The following is a 19,643-nucleotide window of genomic DNA, read 5'->3' as shown; positions in this document are numbered from 1 at the left end:
TTGAATCTGACAAGTAAACGTGGTGGGGCCTAATCTTCTTGCCTCCTCTGACCTGGCACACATCTGAGGCATTGCCTAAGATTCTTGTCAAATGTCAAGTGCATGGTTTTGAGTCTTTATACCTATTTTTTCCAGGTTAGAGTCTTTTGTTGTTGTTGTTAAAATTGTTAATTTTTTTCAAAATTGCAATCTTGGCCCTAGCCAGTGGCTCAATGGATAGAGAGTCAGCTTGGCACATGGATGTCCCCGGTTCAATTTCCAGGCAGGGTACACAGGAGAGGCAATCATCTGCTTCTTTCCACCGGCCTTTCCCCTTTTCCTCCCTCTTCCCCTTTCACAACCAGTGGCTCAGTTGGTACTAGTGTGGCCCCTGGTGCTGAGGATAACTTCATTGTAGCCATCAGCCTCAGGGGCTAAGAATAGGTCGGTATGGTACTCGAGCATTGGCCCAAGATAGGGTTGCCAGGTGGATCCTGTTTAAGGTGCATGTGGGAGTCTGCCTCATTATCTTCCCTCCTCTCACCTAAAAATTTCAGTCTCCCAGTAAATGTTAAAATAAGATGCTGTTGGTCACTTAAAATATGATTTCTCTGTACTCTTTCCCAGTCTTGTCTGTATTTATATTTTTTACATAGTAGTAAATTATTGATAAATGTGTACTGTGCCAGTAAAAAAGAATGCATGTCATTGTGTTCTAATATCCTTCATTAAACAGTTACTGAGTACCTATTGTGTGTAAAGTACTTTAAGGAGGAAAAGATACACAGACAAGGAAATAGGTATGCACTTTATCTGGGACCCAGACTACGCTTAATCCCACTATAATGCTGGGTGGTCTGGTAAACACTTTAAGTCATTATTTTTTTTAATTACAAAATTTTCCCCTGGCCAGCTGGCTCAGTGGATTGAGTGCCTTGGCCCTGCATATAGACATCCTGGGTTTGATTCCCAGTCAGGTCACTCAGGAGAAGCTACCATCTGCTTCTCTTCCCCTCCCTCTTTTTTTTCTCTCCCCTCCCTCACCTCCTCCTCTCTTTCTTCCTCTCTCATACCAAGTGACTTGATTAATCTGAAGACCAGTCTCAGGTGCTAAAAATAGCTCTGTTGATTCAAGCATTGGCCACAGACGCGTTGCTGGGTCTGTGGCACACGTGAGAGTCAGTCTTACTGTCTTTCGTCCTCTCACTTAAATAAAAGTGTATTTACCTTATTTTGTTTGTCATTTTTATGGGTTTTTTTAAATGAACTTTTAAATTTGGTTAACCTTATATTTCCAGAAAAATTAAAAAATAGTGCACATACTGCCCAGGCTGGAGAGCTCAGTTGGTTAGGGCACAGAGGTTGGAGGGTTCAATCCCCAGTCAGAGCACATACAGGAACAGATTGATGTTCCTGTCTCTCTCCCTCCCTTCCTTTCTCTCTAAAAATCAATAAAATAAACATTAAAAAAAAGTAGTGCACGTAATACTCATATGCCCTTCACCCAATTTTCTCATCTCACATAATCATGGTATGTTTGTGAAAACTAGGAAATTAACAGTCCATTTCTATTAACTAAACTAAAATTCATTTGGATTTTACTAGTTTTCCCACTGATTCTTCTATTCCAGGATACAGGCCAAGATTTTCCATTGAAATAATTCGTTTATTTTTAATAATCTAGCCCATGATAATTTTTAAGAATGTAATTTTTATATAGTCTAGTCTTACCTATTATAACAAATTTTGAAATACAGAAGAGCACAAAAAATCGTTAACCAGTCATATCTAAAAGTGTGATAATAAAAATTGTTAAATTTGTGTATTCTTAAAAATCTCCCTTATTATAGAGATGATGAAAGACAAAAAGTGTGTCTGAACATAATTTATAAGATGATGGCGAAATTGAAACCAGTAGAACTTCGAGAAATTCTGAATCCTGTTGTAGAATTCATTTCTCATCCTTCGCCAGTGTGTAGGGAACAGATGTACAATATTCTTATGTGGATTCATGACAATTACCGGTAAGCTCTACATTGCCATTTTGTATTACATTTCTTAAAGGTGAATTTGGGTACCTTTAGTAATCTGAAAAGGATTATAATAAATAAGAAAAACAATTTTGACATGATTAATTAAGACAAGTTTATTTTTATATATTATGATATATCTATTTAACTCATATTAATTATGTATATGTGGGAAATATCATATTTGGAGCATGAAATTATTGGTTGAGTCAAAAGTGTAGTTCGTGTTCATAATTATCCCTTTAAGATCTGACAAGTTTAAGGAAATTAACTCCTCTGGGATGTCTTCATCCTTCAGGACCACCGTCCCACAACTTCCCACAGGACCTGGGCCCTTCCTTAGGACCTCTTGGCATTCCCAGGGAGCCTTCTAAAAATCTTTTCTCACCACCTAACCCCCCTTCCCTACACCTGAAAGAGAAGTAATCCCTTGAGTGGGCTCGCAGAGGCACCAAAGGAGGGTGTTGGAGTACATAGGCATGAAGATGGGTTCTGCTATTATTTTGGAATTTAAGTTTATGGGAAAAGCCAGATTTTTTTTTTTTACTTTAATTCTGGACAGTGTTACTGGGTTTGAACAAAAGTGATACAAAAGAGTATAATTTGTCTTTTTTATTTTTTTTCAGAGATCCAGAAAGTCAAGCAGATGATGACTCCCAGGAAATATTTAAATTGGCAAAAGATGTGTTGATTCAGGGATTGATCGATGAGAACCTTGGGCTTCAGTATGTGCTCCTCTTGGAATAATTGAGCCAAGACAAATAAATCTAGGGGTTTATTTTTTCTAGAATAGCTTAGTGTATTCTTCAGCAGTTTTAGAAATGTATTTACAGTATTAGCATTTCTCTGCCTCTTTTATTCATAATGTTAAATAAAAATGCCTTTTATATCACATTAGATTTAAAAATCCTGATAAGGTACTATTAAAACTATTGAAGAAGTGGTGTGGATAAAGCCGCCTCTGCTAGTGCCAGGAATTAAAGCATTTCAAAATGAAAAGAAAATCTAATTACAGTTACCATGTTTTCCATTTAACTCAAATAGCGAGATCACACAGCACATATTAATACTGAGTAAAATGTTTGAAACCTTAGAAATAAGAGGCAACTATAATGTTATTATACATGGAAATATAAATGATTAGTGTTCTCTAAAATGACTAACTACCCTAAGTCAGTTATATGAGCGTATTATCAAGTACTGATTATATAAGAAGGGGAATAAACTTTTTGTATGGTTCTATATATCAATTTATTTTCTGTTCTGATGCAATTTTAAATTCATTAAGCCTTTAAAAATTATATTTGGATTCCAGTGCATTTATAAATTATAAAGCATAAACAGGTTTTTAACTAGTTTTAAGTTTTGAATATTTTATGGAGTCATTTGACAAGGCAGTAAAGAATTATACATAATTTCTTAAGATGTTTTCTTAGTTTCAAAATAATATTATATGTACTTATTGAAATCTTCCCAGGTAATAGAAATAAGAATAAAATCACCTAGTTTCTTACCTCTTGTTAAATATGCTTAAATTTTAGAATATTTCCCTCCTTTAATGCATATTATTATTCATAACTCAGATTATACTGTTTATACAATTTTGAATGTGATTTCCCTATATGTTAAGCTTTATGTGAATGAAAAATTATGCCTTCTCCATTTAACACGATGTGTTGGGTATTCTTTTTTACTTGCCAGTATTTGAAAAATGTTTTTGTTTCTTCTCTGCTTTTCAGATTAATTATTCGCAATTTCTGGAGTCATGAAACTAGATTACCTTCAAATACCGTGGACCGGTTGTTGGCACTAAATTCCTTATATTCTCCTAAAGTAGAAATACACTTTTTAAGTTTAGCAACAGATTTTCTCCTTGAAATGACCAGCGTGAGCCCAGATTATCTAAACCCTGTGTTTGAGCATCCTCTGTCAGAATGCAAATTTCAGGTGAAGTGCTTGTCTCTATAATAATAAATATTATAAGCTTTCCCTGTCTTAGTCAGTGTTTTCTAATGTTAAGTTGGCTTTCTTTTTTTATTGAGATAAAATTGACATATAACATTAGTTTCAGGTGTACAACCTGACAATTTGATTATTTGTATTTATTGCATAATGATCACCACACTATAGTTAGCATCCATCACAATACAAATCATTTTTCATGCAATGAGAATTTTTAAGATCTAGCAAGTTTCAAATATACAATACATTATTAACTGTAGTCATAATGTTGTATGTTACATTTCCATGACTTATTTATTTTGTAACTGGAAGTTTGACCTCTTGACCCATTTTGCCCATCCCCTATCTCCACCTCTGGCAATCACCAATCTGTTCTTTTTATCTATGAGTTCAAATATTTTGTTTTGTTTTGTTGGGGGTTTTTTTAGACTCCACGTATAAGTGTTCATATACATCTTTCTCTGTCTGACTATTTTCACTTAGCATAATACCCTTTAAGGTCATGTTCTTGCAGATGGCAAGATTTCCATCTTTTTTTATGGCTGAATAATATTCCATGTATATATGTACACTACATTTTCTTTATCAGTGAACATTTAGCTTGTTTCCATGTCTTGGCTATTGTAAATAATGCTGCAGTGAACGGGGGAGGGGAGGATGCATTATCTTTTTAACTTAGTGTTTTTGTTTCCTTCAGAAAAATACCCAGAAGTAGAATTACTGGATAACACGGTAGTTCTGTTTTTAATTTTTTGTGGAAACCATCACACTATTTTTTTTTCTTTTTTCTCACTATTTTTATAGTGGCAGCACCAATTTACATTCCCACCAACAATGCACATGGGTTGCCTTTTCTCCAAACCTTGCCAACACTTCTTGTTTTGTGTCTTCCTAATATAGCTATTCTAACAATTGTGATATCTCCTCATGGTTTTGAATTGCATTTCCCTGATAATTAGTGATCTTGGCTTTTTTTTAAATTTAAAATAGTCACACATTCCTTTTTGAAACATTTGCTTTACCCACCTCTGCCCACACTTCCTTCATATGGCTCATACTTCTCATTCTTTCAGCCTCGCTTAAATTTTCCTTTCTCCGTAATGCCTTCTTTCCCTTCCATTGTTTTTCCTATCCACCTAGTATGTGCCCAGTTTACACTCTCCTTGCAGCTTTAACAACTGTGATTTACACACTTACAAGAGAGCAAGCACTTTATCTCTGCTGGAGCTCCTGGGCAGCAGAGACAGACCCTGTTCTTCTTGCACTTGTATTCCTAGTATCTTTCACAGTGCTGGGCACATGTTGAGTACTTAGGAAGGAGTCATCCATTCAACTTGTTGCAGTTGCTGTGTGTGCTATTTTATTGAGGCATTAGGTTTTTTTTTGTTTGTTTGTTTGTTTTTTTTTATTTTATAATTTTATTTTTTTAATGGGGTGACATCAATAAATCAGGATACATATATTCAAAGATAACAAGTCCAGGTTATCTTGTCGTTCAATTATGTTGCATACCCACCACCCAAAGTCAGATTGTCCTCTGTCACCTTCTATCTTGTTTTCTTTGTGCCCCTCCCACCCCCTATCCCTCTCCCATTCCCCCCTCCCCCCCGTAACCACCACACTCTTATCAATGTCTCTTAGTTTCACTATTATGTCCCACCTACATATGGAATAATACAGTTCCTGTTTTTTTCTGATTTACTTATTTCGCTTCGTATCATGTTATCAAGATCCCACCATTTTGCTGTAAATGTTCCGATGTCATCATTTCTTATGGCTGAGTAGTATTCCATAGTGTATATGTGAGGCATTAGGTTTTTAATGCAGAATGTTAAGGAGTAGAAAAATGGTGTTTCTCCCCCAGTACCAATTAGCTTTACTTGTTGACAAATAATTACTTAGTTAAAACTTTTAAATCTGAAAAGGTTCTTCAGCTGCTTCTCATAGAGCTATATGAAATTACAGTACATACTTGCTGATAGTACCATTGGATTTTAAATTAAAAGTTTTCCGTGTTGCTAAAGAAGGATCATTATTTTATTTGCAACTCTCTTACATGCAGGACTATACCATTGATTCTGACTGGCGGTTGCGAAGTACTATTCTCACTCCAATGTTTGTTGAGACTCAGGCTTCCCAGAATGCTCTCCAGACCTGGACTCAGGAAGGATCCCTTTCTGCTCAAGGGGCTGTGGTGAGGCAGATACGGGCCACCCAACAGCAGTACGATTTCACACCTACACAAAACACAGGTAACCATCAACCTGAAGACCTACTCCTGTGTGAGGCACTGTCACCTGTTGGAAGCAGCCTTTACTATAAAAACATTGACCATTTGTAAAAGAAGTGAAGTGATAATAGAAAGAAGTAATAAGAACCACACACACACACACACACACACGAAAAAAAAAGATGTCAGGCAAAGAAGAAAAAGGTCTGAAGTCCCTAGAGTAGTCAAATTCTTAAAGAAAGAAAAGTAGAAGGGTAGTTTCCAGGGTCTGAGGGAGGAGGCTGTGGAAACTTAGTGTTTAATGGGCATCACGTTTCAGTTTGAGACGATGATAAAATTCTGGAGATAGTGGTGATAGTGAATAGTAGTGATGGTTGGTTGCTCTACTATGTGACTGTTCTTGATAATATTGATAGAACTTCACACTTCAAAATGGTTCAAATAGTCAATTTGATGTTCACCACAATTTTACAGTGTTTTTTTTTAAAAAAGAGAAAAGGATTATTTCTGACTGGAAAAAAGAGGAAAAGTTTTAGTACATTATTTTCTGTTTTGGGGTTTGTTTGTTTGTTTTTCAGAAAAGTCTGTTTAGTGCATCAAATTTAAAACCCCATATTTCAGAAGTAAAGAGAGCTAAACAAAATTTATTTATATTTATAGTATATTAAACTTTTCTTTTCAAATGGTTCAGCTGTTTCCTTTATCATCAAAGTACAAGTTGTTGAGTAACATATCCAAATTATTTTATAGAAATACTTCAATGATTTTTCTTTAATTTTTTTTCCTTCAATTTTTTTATAATTTTTTTTCACATTCTATTGGTTCTAGAAATAGAACTAATTTGAATAATTATAATGGAGATTTATGACTCTGATATTAGAAATCATGGATCTTTGTACTTTATAGTAGATACAAAACATTCCTGTAATGATCACAGCAGCTTGAAGGAACAGGTGATAGTTTTCTACTTTACAAATGAAAACACTAAGGCTCAGATGCCTGTCTCGGGTTGTCCACTGTGACTTCATGGAGCTTCTACCCAATGTCTTTCTGCTGTGAATGACTATCTCCCCAGAGGAGCTGTCCCCAGTCACTGCCCCAGGTGAGCACACCAAGGCCCCAGGTGCCACCAGGACGATGCCCACCTTTCCTCACGCAGTGTGTTTTGGCAGTTGGTGCCTCCCCAGTGCAGTGGCAGTATGGAGTGGGCTTAGCAGGGCTGTGCTGTGCTGTGCTGAGTGAGCTGTGACATGCTCTTGTCATGCCTGTTTGCAGATGGAAGAAGCTCCTTTAATTGGCTGACTGGGAGCAGTGTTGATCTGCTCATGGATTATACGGTTTCTTCATCATCCGATTCCTTGTCTTCCTCCTTACTGTTTGCTCACAAGAGGAGTGAAAAATCACAGAGAATTCCTTTGAAATCAGTGGGACCTGATTTTGGAGGAAAAAGGCTGGGCCTTCCAGGGGAAGAGGCAGATAACAAAGCAAAAGGTAACGTGAGTTTGCTAAAATGTGTTTAATATAATCTACCTTCTAAATCAATGCAGTGCAGAGGCTTAGATAAAGAGAACATGTTTTTTATTGTATTCACATATCCTTATACCTATAATCATTAAAATTTAATTCAGTAAATATTGTTAATTGAACTCAATCCATTTATTTAGTAACTTTCTGGAACAATAGGGATGGGTAAGGCGATAGGTAGGTGATCCTGGGATGAGGCAGAATTAGTAAACTAAGTTTCAGAGAGTTTAAATCCAGGTAGAGAATGGAGGGAGCCTAGGAAAGACATGGTGGAAGAGGTGGCCTTTAAGACTAGCCTTGGGTTGAAATATATGGAAGGGACAAGATAAACAAGGATGGAGATGGAGAAGTGCAGAATGTGTTGGGAGGTGGAAGAAATTCAAATCAGTTCAGTGAACATTTATTGAGAGCCCACTCTAGTAGTACCCAGTAGAGGTCCAATTAAACAGATGCTTCAGAACAGACTAGAAGCAAAAATAAGAATGCTACGAAAAGACTTGAGGGTATGAGGGTGTGACTTCAGGAATAGACCACAGCTTTAGCTAGTGAGCAGAGCAGAGAGAAATATAAAGTCTCTGAATGACCCCTTGGGGAGGTTTACATGGAATAACATATGGACTGCCTGCGCTTTGAGAGGTTGAGATTAAAGGCAACCACTCCTTGACCTGGGGTCAAGGCTGGAAATAGGTGGGATGGGAAAAACAAGAGGTGAGCCCATGGGCAGTGTTCAGAGAGTGCAGTAGAAAGTGCTGGCAGAACTCATAGACCCACTACTGAGCGCTGGGGTAGATGTCACTTTGGAAGTTAGCTCCTTATGAGAATTGTAACTCTAGGAGTGAGGAAAAACCCAGAAGAAGAAAATAATGAAGAGAGAAAAGATCCCAAGACCAGAGCACTGGGGAAAAGCCAACATATGGATTTAGATAGAAGAAAAATTAGGAGCAAGGGTAAATTTCTTCTTATTGTAGGAACTAAAAAATACACACAGGAAATACTTTCCTTATTCCCAACCACTTTTATTTCACACTTTTCATATTGCAAATATGTGGTCATGCAGTTTTCTACATTTAATATAGAAAGGTAAATCTACCTAGCCTTCTTTTTGTTCATAACTGAGTTTGACAGAGGGCTAATGAATCCAGTCCTTTTCTGTCTTTTTCTCCACATTTCACTACTTCCCACCACTTTTTTATTTACAATCTTCTTCCTCTTCTGTTTTTACATCAAACCAGTATATACACCAAGAATTCATGGCTCTCTGTCCTTCCTGTAACTTTGAATATGAAAGCCTTAAAGTTAAAATGAGGTCCCAAAGTGACTATCACCTTCCCGTTGCTTATAACTTACCTCTCTGGTCCTTTATGTCTGCTATCTCAAACCCATGGGCATGTGCCGCTTTCTGTGGAGTTTCTAAAGATTGGTGTGTGTTTGGGGCAATCTGTAGTCCAGTTAATTTACAGTCATTGCTGATTAACAGCTCGGGGCTATTTAGTTTCTTTATTGAATGGTGATGAGGCTCAGAGACAAATGAAATTGCTAAGGATGACAGGAGTTTTTGTCCACAGCCAATTGCTGCTAAGTTTTCTCCTGTCTACATTTTTTAGAGTGAAAAAAAGGTCACAGATGATATAGGTAGAATTAGGGGTCCATGTATAGAAAATAAGAAAGATGAGAGGTGAAACCTAATTTTTAAACAATTTTCCATAAACGTTTCATATATGGATTTAAAAAAAAAGCCATAGAACTAAGTAAAATAAGTACTGATAGTAATTCGATTACTATACCTGAATCTCTTGCATGGATATTTATAGATTTAAAATATTTTACATCTTTTGTTTTTTACATTATATGTATTTTCTTTCCTAAAGAATGTTTGGAGGTTTACAATATACAGTGAATTAGTACTTACTGTATTACTATTTATTATCATTGAAATGGAATACAGTTAAAAAGCTAATTAATTAAAATAAACTTTTCAGTCGTTATTTTATTTAATATGTTATTTCAGTTTCCTTTAGTTATTATGTCACTGTGATACAAGCCATGTAATTTAAAAAGTCAAATACTTTTACAAAGCTCCCTCTTGGACCTCACCCCATCTTTCTCTCTCTCTCTCTCTCTCTTTCTCTCTCTCTCTCTCTCTCTCTCTCTTTCATACACACACACACACACACACACACACGAGATGAATTTTTCCTATGATTCATCTTCATTTCATCAATATTCAATTTCCTTTTAGTTTGATTACATAAATAGTATTTGTGATTGAACCATGAGTGATTCTATGACTACTTTTTCATTTTGTACAGTAATTTTTCCCAGGCATTAATACTTATTTTATTTTAGAGCTCAGATTTCTATATATTTATCACAGAATTTTCTCTGAGTTTTACAGTTTTATTGTATCCCAACATATAAATGTTTCATGTTCTTAAAGAAATCGTTCCCAGCCTCTGAGCTGCCTCATTCCAGACTGCTTACTCTTGGGGTATCTGCTTAGCCATTGACCACCTCCACATTTTTACTTTGCTTGATTCTCTTTCCTTGGTTTAGTTCCTTATTTTTGGTGGAACATCTCAAGTGGCTTCCTGAGAAAGGGGGTCATAAACAGTAAGCTTCTTTTTGATACTTGGATGCCATATATTGCTTTTAGTGGCACTCAAACCAAATGGATAATTTAGCTATATAATTCTAAGTGTGAACTAATTGAAGTTTACTATTCCACAGGGTTGTGATAGAGAAAACTGATGTCATTCTCTCTGTTGATCCTTTAAAGAACTGGATCTTTTCTCTGGAGACACTCTTAGGATCTTCTCTTTTAAACCAGTTTTAGGAAACTTCATAGAAATGTTCTTTGGTTCAGATCTACTTTATTCCTTTTTTCTGGGGTCCTTTTAGACTGCTAACTCAGATTTTTTCCAGTTCTGGAATATTCTTGGGTGATTTTGTTGATGGTTTTCTCGTCTCAGTTTTCTCTTTTTGGAATCCTGTGCTTGGATATCAGATCTTCTGGAGTATCCTTCTGTTTTTCTTGTTGTTTTGTCCCTTTCGCTCCATTTTCTGAGGAATCTCTTCAACCTATCTGTCTAATGCTTGCTTTTATGTTATGATATCATAGTTTTAATTTCTATAAGCTTTTTTTGTTGTTGTTCTCTGAACATCCCTTAGTCCTTGATCCATAATTACAATATCAGGTCTTTGTCTAAATGATTTTTTTTTTAATCTTTTTTCCTGAATGGCCTGATTTCAGCAATTACTCCTTATTTATTTTGGTTTCTTTCATGTTTGAAGCTTTCCTAAAAATACTTGCTCTTTTGGCTTTTCAAGTGTGTTCCCAGGTAAAGCACGAAAAAGTACATTTGTAATACCTACAAATTGGGAGTGAGTATTGACTGGTCTTCACTGAGCAGAGGTCAGGCTGGACTGACAGTGAAACATATTTATGTCGATATCTCTGTTCTGTTGTCCAGCCTCAAAACCCCTAATCTCTTGCCTGCAGGGTAAAGGCCTGGGTGCCAGGACTCCGGGGACCAAGTAGGAGCAGGCAGCTCCAGATCCCACGTAGCTTCGTGGTTGCTGTATTTCCTCTGGCTCCAGCCATGCTGGTTTTTTCCACTCATAGACCCAGTGTCCACTACACCAGCATCGGGGGCTGTGCTTTCAAACCACACTTCCTGATTCATCCTCACTTTTCTCCTCTTCTCTTGAGGTGCCTGGTGCCCTGAGCCTTTCTGATCTTCTCCACTGTCATTGTTCTGGCTCTAATCTCTCCACCATAGCACTAAGATTGGATTGAATTAGTTATAACTTTCTGTCATGTAGCTTCCAAAACTAGTTAATCATCTCCTCTGCACAGGCTTGTGTTGTTTTTTTAAAAAAAGAAAAGAAAAAACTAAGTAAAAGTAAAAAATGGAGGTAAACAATAAATGAGGCAGAGTCAACTGCAAATGTTGAATTAGCCAACTAGTAACAAACGTGCTTTTTATTCTTCAGGTACAGACAATCAGGCAGAAATATTGAGATTACGCAGACGATTTATAAAGGACCGAGAAAAACTCAGTTTGATTTATGCGAGAAAAGGTGTTGTTGAACAAAAACGAGAGAAGGTTTGTATTTTTCTCAAGAATTTGATTGGTTTGCCATAACTTTTATATACTACATAAACTAAGGAAACAAGCTTCCTGGTAAGATACTGGTTTTAATATTGATCTACAAATCAAAATCACAGAACTTATTTATGACTTGAAGTTATTTATGAACCAAAGTCTTCTCTGATTAATGTAGATGTAAAGGGCATATATGACTTACTGATGAGGTTGTGAGATCTTGGAATGAAACGTGTGGGTGAGCCATCCCCTGCATCTGTGGGGTGTCTTGCTAACAGGTGCTGGCAGGATCCCATCTCTGTCCCTTGTTTCATCCTCTCATCACAGCTTGGTTTTGTTTTTTATGAATAGATTGACTTTCTCCATGTGGTAGAATCATGAGCACCAATTACTCCTGAATTTTACATATTTTAACTTTAGCTTCTGGGACAAGATTTCCCCACTCTCTATGTCAAGGCTATAGTCTTGACCCAGCTTGGGTCAGAGGCCATTTTGGGACTAATAAGCTAAGGTCAGAGGGATGAGACCACATTACCATTAGCAGCTCTCTTGGAGGTACCTGGACGGGTAGGAATTGGGGGGCCCAGAGGAAGGGGTGGCCAGGGCTTGGAAGATAGACTAGACCTGTCTACTGAAAGCAGTGAGTTGGTTCACAAATGTGGCATGAAATAATAATTAACATTTTTCAAAATGTGGAAAAAGTGAAACAATTTGTTTAGCCAAAGCTTCAATCTTACTTATAAATAAGTAACTACAATAAAAATTTCAAGATTAGCTTAATTGTGATAAAACCCTATGTTTTTCTAATTCAGTTTAAATCCTTAACCACTCAACCTCCAAATCTGAATATGAAATGTTTGAATGGGTCCACTGCATCTTCTGTGGAAAGAAAATGTACTTTTCATCTTCCTCATGTCTCTGTAACTGCAGCTGTTCTTTTGAGGACTAGGATCCAAAGTCATTGTCCCAAGTTTATCTCCTGCTCCTCTCACTGTCCTCTTACACCTTAAGGGCCTTTTGTTCTGCCCGCTCACAGAAGTAGCTGTGTGCTCCTAATTGAGCCTGAAACCTACCTAGGCGTGCCTGGAAGAAATAATACCAGAGCAGACAGGAAGAGATAAAACCAGGATGGTTAAATAGAAATTGTAGGGCGATATTTCAGCTTGATACAGCGGTCTTCTTTTTTAGTAATTATGAAATGTAGAATGGCCTGGTATATGAAGCCAGGCATTCCTGCTGACATAGGTATTCTAATCTGAAGTGGTTGACCACTCATTAAAAATGGCATGGAATTTGATTCCTGGTCAGGGCACACAGGGAAAGCTACTATCTGCTTCTCCACCCCTCCCCCTCTTCCTTCTGTCTCTCTCACCCTCTCTCTTTCCCCCCTGCAGCCATGGCTTGATTGGTTTGAGCGAGCTGGCACTGAGATGGCTCAGTGGCCTTCACCTCAGGTGCTACAAAAAATGGCTCAGTTGCTGAGCAACTGGCCCCAGATGGGCAGAGCATCACCTCCTGGTGGGCGCCGGGTGGATCCCAGTGAGAGCACAAGCAGGAGTCTCTCTGCCTCCCCTCCTCTCACTTAAAAAAAAAAAAAAGAATGGTATGGAAAAAGATCAGTCCTCAGAAGGCCACGCACTTGTGGTAATTTATTTATTGGAGCCTTGTGCTCCATGTCTGGCACTACTTATTACTAGTGGTATAGAAGTGAGTGTAATATGTGTCAGAAGTTAACCAAATAATGAACATATCTGAGGAGAGAAGTAGTGAGGTAAGCCGTTTTGAAAAGATTGTATCTGAGATGGAAACCAAACGACAAGTGAAAAGCTGTAGAAAGACAGTCTAGGTCAGGGGTCCCTAAACTTTTTACACAGGGGGCTAGTTCACTGTCCCTCAGACCGTTGGAGGGCCAGACTATAAAAAAAAACTGACCAAATCCCTATGCATACTGCACATATCTTAGTTTAAAGTAAAAAAACAAAACAGGAACAAATACAATATTGAAAATAAAGAACAAGTAAATTTAAATCAACAAACTGACCAGTATTTCAGTGGGAACTATGGGCCTGCTTTTGGTCAATGTGCTCCTCTCACTGACCACCAATGAAAGAGGTGCCCCTTCCGGAAGTGCGGCGGGGGCCGGATAAATGGCCTCAGGGGGCTGTAGTTTGGGACCCCTAGTCTAGGTAGAAATGAGCAGATACAGGCCTGCATGGGGGGAGTGAGTGGTGGTTGGAGTAATTAAGGATCAGTCAGCCCAGACTGGCCTTGTGGATGAGCAGGGCATGGAGGACCTGGGTATTGGAAGGGTTGTGGTGATCCCCACTGGACCCTATAGCCAAGGTTTATTCTAAGAGTTATTAAGAAAATACAGCTCTGCCTGACCAGGTTGTTGCGCAGTGGATAGAGCGTTGGACTGGGACGCAGAGGAGCCAGGTTCGAAACCCTGAGGTTGCCAACTTAAGCGTGGGCTTGTCTGGTTTGAGCAAGGAGTCACTCAGTCTGCTGTAGCCCCCCAGTCAAGGCACATTTGAGAAAGCAATCAATGAGCAGCTAATGTGCCGCCACGAAGAATTGATGTATCTCATCTCTCTCCCTTTCTGTCTGTCTCTGTCTCTCCCTCTCTCTGTCTCTGTCACAAAGAAAATAAAAAGAAATAAAGAAAATATAACTTTGATTTATTCAGGTTCTCTGATTTTATAAATATTCATATTACTTTGTATTAAATATTTAAATAAATTTTTCACTACTCGTTTGCCGTAGTGATGTATCTTTTGGATTTGTCATCTACCATCAACTGGTAAGCCATAGTGACTAATACATTAACTCACAGTTTCATAGCTCATATACTACTGATTTTCTTAAATAACAATTTAAATCGCAAGTCTTCCTTCTTTGGTTCTAATGATTATAGGAGATCAAGAGTGAGTTAAAAATGAAGCACGATGCCCAAGTCGTTTTGTACAGAAGTTACCGTCAAGGAGATCTTCCCGACATTCAGATTAAATACAGCAGCCTGATCACCCCCTTGCAAGCTGTGGCCCAGGTTGGTCCTTAAACACTGCATTTTCTGTTATAACAGTTCCAGGGTCAACTGTGGACAGTGAAAAATGTTTTAGGATACACTATATCATAAATGAGGTATTGATTTGTCCTAAACAATGGACTTGATTAAAAGATCTGATTCCAAGTCTGGGTTCTGCTATTTCCTGACTGTGAAACTTCTCTTCATATGATGAGACTCTAACTTAGAGTCATCTATACAGAACAGTGGTTTTTCTTTTTATACTTAGGGACCAGTAGAAATAGAATTATTTTGGGGACTGCTAAGTCAGAAATCACCCTGAACATAGCAAATTTGACTAAGATCCTTGGGTCCATAATCTCCATACAACATCAGGGTGGTTAACTCTTTCATGGACAGGCATGATATTTCTGTGGACCAGCAGTTAATAGAGAACACTGATCTAGAAGATAGCCATATAATTGGACTTCTTGTCAAGATGCTCAGTGCTCTGAGCCACAGTGTTTTCATCTATGAAATCTAATTATCTTACCAATAGAGAGTAAAATCTAATTATCTTACCAATAAAGTAAGAATAAAAAAAATCATTGTAAATTTTAAGGTGCTAAGCTATTTAAATCATTGCTTATATAAAAGGGAGGTGTGGAATCAGGAGATTATCAGTTTGATAGTGGGATCAGTTTTCTTCTCTACTAATCTCTTAATAGCAGAGGACTGGAAATATATTTTCTAAGTAATTAGGATGTAATAGTAGAAGTTTTCTACCTGAATTCTTTGACAAAAACAGGATATTTATCCTCCAACAGCCTAATCAAGATTCCTTTGACTTTTATTGAAATAATTTTGTAAATCAAAGTTTATAGTATAGATTATGCTAGATAGTGAAATAAAATGCCTTATATTTTATTGCACTTATATTTCCAGTACTAATATTAATTATAATAATAGGCTATAACAGCATAGCCCCTTACTGGTTTTTAAGCTTTTTATTTAAACTAAATAACTATAGACTGACAAGATTCTGCAAAATTAGGACATAGTCTCATGTACCCTTCATATAGCTTCTTTCAGTGCTGTTGCTTATATACTGGTGTACATTATTAGGACCTATAAATTGACATTGTTACAACTATGTTAACTAGATTGCAGACCTTGTTCACTTTCATCATTTTTATCTGCATTTATGTGTGTGCATGTGTGAGAGAGGCTGTGAAGTTTTATCCCATATATAGATTCATGTAATTACTATCACAGTAGCTTTTAGTTATTATGGAGTGCTTTCACATTTCTCTCATTAGAGTCTCTCAGTAATTTTGTGACATTGAGGCAGTTATTACACACATTTACAGATGAAGAATTGAAGGTTATCAAAGAATGGATAATATGGCTAATGCTGTATGTCTCACTGATTGTGGAGTAAGGACAATACTCTCTGTGTTTTAATGCCTGATCCAGTACTTTTTCTACATTACCACTGTTTCCTAGTTTTTCTAGTGCCTAGCATACATGTGCTCACATTCACTTCCTCAAAAAGGAGGTTGACACCTGCCCTTCCAGGCACCATTTACTGCTCTCCACACTGGAGAGGTATGTAATATGTTATGATGGTTGTAGGTTAGCAAACCTGAGAGTGTTGAGTGAGACACCATTGTCCAAGTCAGTCCATCACATTTGTGCTTGAAAAAATAATGATGGTGAATATTGTTTTCAAAAAGCATGACTACATTTTTTTTATTCCTTGAGGAATGTGTATTCAAATTTCTGTTAATTTTTCAAATTCCAATACCTGTATGTAGGGACTATTCTAAGCACTAGGATACAGCAGTGGATAAAATAGAGGAGGCCTCCTCTACTGCCGTTCTTCATTAGGAGCCTCGCATGTAGAAAAAATTAAAAAGCAGGTAAACTAGCCATACATGTCCAACAGCAGCATCTGATTGCTCTGAAGACTGTCTTAATTTTTGCTGCAGTTATTATAACAGAAGGAACATTTGGAACTCCCTGGAAAATAAACCAATTTGTACATTAGACACAAGAATTGGTAGGTGGTAAACATGGAAACCTGTCCACTGCATGTTAAGTGAAAAAATCAGGTTACCAACCAAGATACCATAGAAAAGAGTGTGCATATCAGTAAGAGACCCGCCATGACAGTGACTATCTTCATGTAGTATAATTATGGGTAATATTTACTTTCTTTATTTTCCTAATCTATATTTTATAAAATTTTATATAGCAAATATTATAACTTTTGAAAATATATTTATTTATTTTAGCAAGAGAAGAAAGTGGGGGAAGAAAGAGACAGGAACATCGATCTATTCCTGTATGTGCCCTGACCAGGGATCGAACTGGCAACCTCTGTGTGTTGGGACGATACTCTTAACAAACCAAGCTATCTGGCCAGAGCCAACTATTATAACTTTTTATAAGACAAATACATTGCTTAAATTAGTAAAGAAAGTATAAGTCAAATTGTACTTTTTCTTCACACATAGCTTTTATCAAACAAAATAATTTAAAAATTTTATTTATTCATGCACTCATGCCTTCATTAAAAAAATATAGACACAAGATGCCAGAAATTGTTCTTAGTACTAGTGTTCTAGACACAAATAAAGGACAATATTTCTGTGGTCATGGAGTGTGAGGTTTAAAGCCATAAAAGTAGTTTGCCATTAGAGATGAATAGCCGAAACATGAAAAATTCAGAAATGGCTACTGTTGGCTACTGATGGTTTTAATATATGGTTGGAATGGTCAAATTCATGGGACTTTGAAAATTAAAATTGACATTTTATCCAAGCTCATTGGTTAGTTATCTTAAGCTTTATAATGATACTCATGTGAGGATAATACCTGAAAATCTAATTAAATCTTTCTTCAAGATTTTATTACTGCATTGAACATGTAACATGAATTATCTTGGCTAATCTTTACCACAACCCTATGAGATGAATTTTGTTATCCCTGCCTTAATTATGAAGAATCTGAAGGCCCAGACTCAGGAATTAAGATATGTGGTTATCACTACCCCTCTCTCCTGGGCACTGAGGATATCAGCCTCAGGCGCTAAAAAATAGGTCAGTACTTAAGCATCGGCCCTTGATGGGGTTGCCAGGTCTATCCCTATTGGGGCACATGTGGGAGTCTGCCTCACTAACTCATCTCCTCTGACCTAAAATAAATAAATATAGGATAAGTGGTTACATATGTGATTAAGCCAGCTTTTCAATTCATATCTCTGAGTCAAAATCTATGCTGTCATGCCTTTATTAAGACACATGTCAAACATATGTTTGGTTAAATTCCAGCTACTCACCTTGTTAATACCTGTTAAAGCTTTCTAAATAGAAATGAGATGTTTAATAGATATGTTTGCAACAGTTTGTATTTTCAAATGAAGCTTTGATAGTTGGTAAATAAAAGGCATTTTTATTTCAAATGCTAATTTGTCTTTGTTTTGAATATTTTACAGAGAGACCCAATAATTGCAAAGCAACTTTTTGGCAGCCTGTTTTCTGCTATTATAAAAGAGATGGATAAATATAAGACCATATCTGAAAAAAACAACATTACTCAAAAATTGCTCCAGGACTTCAATCATTTTCTTAACACCACTTTCTCTTTCTTTCCACCTTTTATCTCTTGTATCCAGGTAAAAGTAAACACATACTTCATAGTATATGCATTATCTATTTTGCCTCTCCATAACTATGTTATAATAACCTTATTTGTTTCACAAGGTCAAATACAAGGTATTTAACAGGAAATGTACTGTTTTGGTTACCTCTTCCCAGATAGGTAGATGTAATTTATTTGTACTTTAAAATATGTATACATATATATATATACTTTAATATACATATATATATTATATGTATATATGTATAATACATATATGTGACAGAATACTCAAAAGTCAAACGGTATAAAAGTGCTCTGATTTTTAATAAGCCATTCCCTTCAGGTTTTGGTTATCCCCTGAATGTTGTTTAGTTGTTTTTCCTTAGGTAATATTTCACCAAATTCTTTCCTGCTTCCTGACTGCCCTCAACAGGTATTGATTGGCTTTGTTCTAAGTGGTGGGACACAGTGATGAAGAGGCACAAATCTCTGCCCTCTAAGAATATTCTAGATAAGTGACAGATAATAATAAACAGGCAAATATAGAAGAAAGCATGAGTGGTAGGTATCACAGAACCTGAGAAATACAGAAGTTAACTAAAGTAATGTAGGGTAGTAATGAAGCAGGTAAGTAAGGCAGCCTTTTGATCAGGGTAGGGTGTGTGTACTAGTATAGATACTACTTAAATGGAATATCAGAAAAGGCCTTTCTAAGGCAGTACAGTTTGAGTAGAGAACTTAATGTTGGCATACTTTCAGTTATTACTAAAACATACTTATTGTAATAATACTTGTTCTCATAAGTAATATTTTCTTTGCCAGTCAAAACATGGATCATTAATAAGTCCATAAGAGAAAATCTTTTTGGTTTAGTTTAGTATTTTTAGTAACCTCTTCTAGAATAACTTAAAAATTATAGTCTTAAATATTATTTATTAGTAGCTTTGGTTTCTAAACTAATTGGGTAATAATTCCCTGAGATGAAGTACTTGGTTTTTCTGTTTTATTCTTTTTGATGTAGCATGAAGCTATTAATATAGTTTTTAATATATTCTAGTTTTATTGGTTTATAATTTACAAGTAGAATTTATATAAATTTTTGGATTTTTTTTTAACAAAAACACTTTTTGAGGATGTTCTATATGCAAATCTCTAAGAAC

At 36.5% G+C, this 19,643-nt stretch overlaps 1 protein-coding gene across 2 annotated transcripts in view; it reads left to right on the top strand.

The window, feature by feature from the left end:
- Nucleotides 1–19,643, top strand: part of PRKDC (protein kinase, DNA-activated, catalytic subunit) — a 269,534-nt gene that overhangs the window by 175,229 nt on the left and 74,662 nt on the right. For both annotated transcript variants that reach the window (XM_066266092.1, XM_066266091.1), the window contains exons 55-62: nucleotides 1,830–2,003; nucleotides 2,636–2,734; nucleotides 3,749–3,956; nucleotides 6,034–6,223; nucleotides 7,477–7,692; nucleotides 11,719–11,831; nucleotides 14,746–14,877; nucleotides 18,335–18,514. In XM_066266092.1, coding sequence (XP_066122189.1) covers nucleotides 1,830–2,003; nucleotides 2,636–2,734; nucleotides 3,749–3,956; nucleotides 6,034–6,223; nucleotides 7,477–7,692; nucleotides 11,719–11,831; nucleotides 14,746–14,877; nucleotides 18,335–18,514 — 1,312 coding nt within the window. The remainder of the gene's footprint in view (nucleotides 1–1,829; nucleotides 2,004–2,635; nucleotides 2,735–3,748; nucleotides 3,957–6,033; nucleotides 6,224–7,476; nucleotides 7,693–11,718; nucleotides 11,832–14,745; nucleotides 14,878–18,334; nucleotides 18,515–19,643) is intronic.

This window comes from Saccopteryx bilineata, chromosome 3 (genome assembly GCF_036850765.1).
Source record: "Saccopteryx bilineata isolate mSacBil1 chromosome 3, mSacBil1_pri_phased_curated, whole genome shotgun sequence".
Taxonomy (NCBI): Eukaryota; Metazoa; Chordata; class Mammalia; order Chiroptera; family Emballonuridae; genus Saccopteryx; species Saccopteryx bilineata.
The sequence above is the reverse complement of the archived record's forward strand: the minus strand, read 5'-3'. Positions and strand labels throughout refer to the sequence as shown.